The sequence below is a fragment of the Cryptomeria japonica genome, chromosome 1 (assembly GCF_030272615.1).
Source record: "Cryptomeria japonica chromosome 1, Sugi_1.0, whole genome shotgun sequence".
NCBI classification, from domain to species: Eukaryota; Viridiplantae; Streptophyta; class Pinopsida; order Cupressales; family Cupressaceae; genus Cryptomeria; species Cryptomeria japonica.
The window spans coordinates 622,910,979-622,913,829 of record NC_081405.1 but is presented as its reverse complement, the minus strand read 5'-3'; the positions used below and the strand labels follow the sequence as shown (position 1 = coordinate 622,913,829).

The 2,851-nt window shown below is 41.5% G+C and overlaps 1 protein-coding gene across 1 annotated transcript; it reads left to right on the top strand.

Moving 5' to 3' along the window:
- Positions 1-739: 739 nt before the first annotated feature.
- On the top strand, positions 740-1,267 carry LOC131070252 (peroxidase 12-like). Its single transcript, XM_058005761.2, has one exon. The coding sequence runs from the start codon at positions 740-742 to the stop codon at positions 1,265-1,267; it is 528 nt and encodes a 175-aa protein (XP_057861744.2).
- The last annotated feature ends 1,584 nt before the right edge of the window (positions 1,268-2,851 follow it).

The following is a 2,851-nucleotide window of genomic DNA, read 5'->3' as shown; positions in this document are numbered from 1 at the left end:
TTATTTATTTTTATTTTTTTTGTGGCGAACTGTTCTTGTTTCATGGCAATGCATTTTCCCATGCCTTGGCCGTCGCATCACCAACATCATTATTCAAATGCTTCGACTTCTTTCAACGAATGTAATGGTATGCAATCTCCCAGGGATAGATATATACAAGTATGCAAAATCTCTATGGAGAGGTTTGAAGGAAATTAGAGAAACGTTTCAGAACCAAAGTTTATTGAAGCACAGTGCAAGTGCAAGCATGAAATACTCTCCTATATTATGGATTAAATTTGAGTGTGCTAGATTGAGGAGAGTATTTACATGAAGATTTCCATTAAAGTGCAATGGTAGATCAAAACCAAGAGCTCTATGTGGTCTTCCCATTCTCTTTGCTGTGTGTGGTTTGAGAAAAGAGATCAGTAAAAAACATTTAAACAATGGCAAATTGCATTAATTTCCTTCTCCTCACGTACCCCCAAATAGACCTCCAAGGCAGCGTGGTGGCCAAAGTAGTTTGTAGGAGATTTTGCTGTCCACATAGTGAAGAAAAGGGGGTGCAGATCGAAGATTATAAAGCAACCAACAGCCAATCTTCTCCTTCTACGCAGGCATGTTTGAAGTTATAAATAAATTAAAGCAGCCAGCTTTCAAAACTTAGTAAATTCTTTTCCCTGCGTGGATGTAATGGCAAGGAAAGCAAGCACTTGTGGCATCTGTGAGAATGTAAATCTCCCTTCAGTTTGTGCAAATAATGGGTATCTCTCATTGCACGTCCTTCGCCTACAGACTTTACCCAACACAGGATTCCACTTTGAATGAGAGTTTTGCAGAGGAACTTTACCTCACATGCCCGTCTTCTACCACTGTCAACACCACTAATCTGGACATTCGCACTCCAAATTTGTTCGACAACAAGTACTACGTGAATCTAGAGAATGGTGAAGTATTGTTTGCATTTGATGAGAGGCTCTCCACTGATTCCCGCAGTAGTGAAATAGTTGCAAGCTTTGCAACAAATGAGACTCTCTTCTTCGAAAGCTTTGTGGCTGCCATGGTAAAGATGGTTCAGCTTGATGATGCTGTGGCTGGGGAATGTCCATTTTGTGGGGAGTTGATGATAAAGGAGGTCTCCTTGCGTTCTATTATGCCCGAGGAAATAGAGCATGTAATGTCATCATTACTGTTTGCTGTTTTATGGAACACAGACTTGCTTTTCATTAGTCTAAGTCATGATTCATCATCGACTGGTTTCATAGATTGCTATAATGGGCATCAATAAGTAATATTATAAAAAATGAAATCAGTATAATGGATAGTTCACGAGAATAATGCAAGCATTTCCCTCTCTGATCACGAGAGTATGGTTTAGCATAAGAGCCGTCTGGGAGAATTGTTCAAAGTCATGTCTTTGATAGCTACGATCAGCTTTGAGTCAGATTGGTATAGCTTAAATAATTTGTAAAATGTTATGTGATTTATTTGGGATGAATGCATGGCTTACAAATCCAAGTTTGAGTTCGGCAACGGTCTAGTATACACCTTTATGACCATGTAGCTACATTTCAATCAGCTGAAGATATGAAGACTGAGTCTAACATGGATCTACCTGGAGACAACGGGGAATATGCTATTTCCCTAAAATGCTCTTGTTTCACCTGAGCAGTGAATATTTGGTCTTTTTATGCAGTATTGAGGATTTGAACTGAGAATCAACACAGTTTGCAAGCATGTGCAGGTATACAGTACGCCATAATGCTCACTGTGAATAGTGTTTAGAGTATGGCGTGATGAATGAAGGGCCATGAGGTAACATGCTTAGTAAGATGTAACCCAAAGACTCCATTGCGGGGCAAGGAGGAGAGCAAATACAACCAAATTGCCCTGGCAAACGAAACTTCTAAACAGTCACCTAGAGAACTCTTCAAAGATGAAGCTCCAGGCTTAACATCATTATCCCACATGCACTGGGAAGTGTTCTTTTTTAATGTTTATATGCAAAAGCGCACAGTAACATAATGTCTAAGCCTTAGAGGCTTTTGACACAAGGTGCCCGTGGGCACCCAAGGTGGGTCCATGCGTGAGCACGTTTCTCGAGGCAAAGGAAGAGTTGACTGGACAAAAACTAAGTGGACCCCACGCAGGCATGCTTCCCGAGGCAAACGGGCGGAATTTTGCAGACGAAGGCAGGGTTAACGAGCGAGCATGTTCGAGAGAGATCGACGGCTCGTGCTATTTCGCGAAGGAAGATGCACGAAGTTTAAACCCAGCGAAATAGCGAAAATGAACGTGAGCCATCCACGTGTCGTGATAGGTGGCAGTTCAGCAGGCGGGTCCCGGTGAGGTGGCATCCAGTGGCGATGACGTGGCATACGAGTAAGCAATCCAGTGGCGATGACGTGGCGGTCAAGTGGTAAAGGATGAGGTGTCATCCCAGGTGGCGCCTAGTAGACTTCATCGACCAATCAGATCCCACCACGTGGCAAGACGTCAGAGCACAAATGGAGGCAAAAATTTAAATTTAAAATTGTTTATTATATAGTTTAGACTATATAAATAAATGAAAAATTTAAATGTTTGAGCATATTTGGGAATTAATTCGCCCAGGACTCAATTTTGGGCCAAAGTGTAAAGTGTTATATACTTTCGGAAAGCTCTCGGAGCGGGGAATCCGATTATGAAGTTAATTTTGGCAAATGTGGGATATTTTGGATGCAATTTTTACGGGAACAAAATTCAGTTAGGGAGGAGAGACACTTGGCAATTTTCAGTTGTGAATTTGTTTTTCTTCCCTCCTCTTTTTATTCCCCATTCTTCTCAGTTGTAAGGGTTCCAGAATTCTGTGAGAAGGGCTCGAATTTTCATG

Bases quoted from the DNA above. Each gene is read 5' to 3' on its own strand.
- LOC131070252 (XM_058005761.2), top strand. From the start codon at position 740: ATGGGTATCTCTCATTGCACGTCCTTCGCCTACAGACTTTACCCAACA.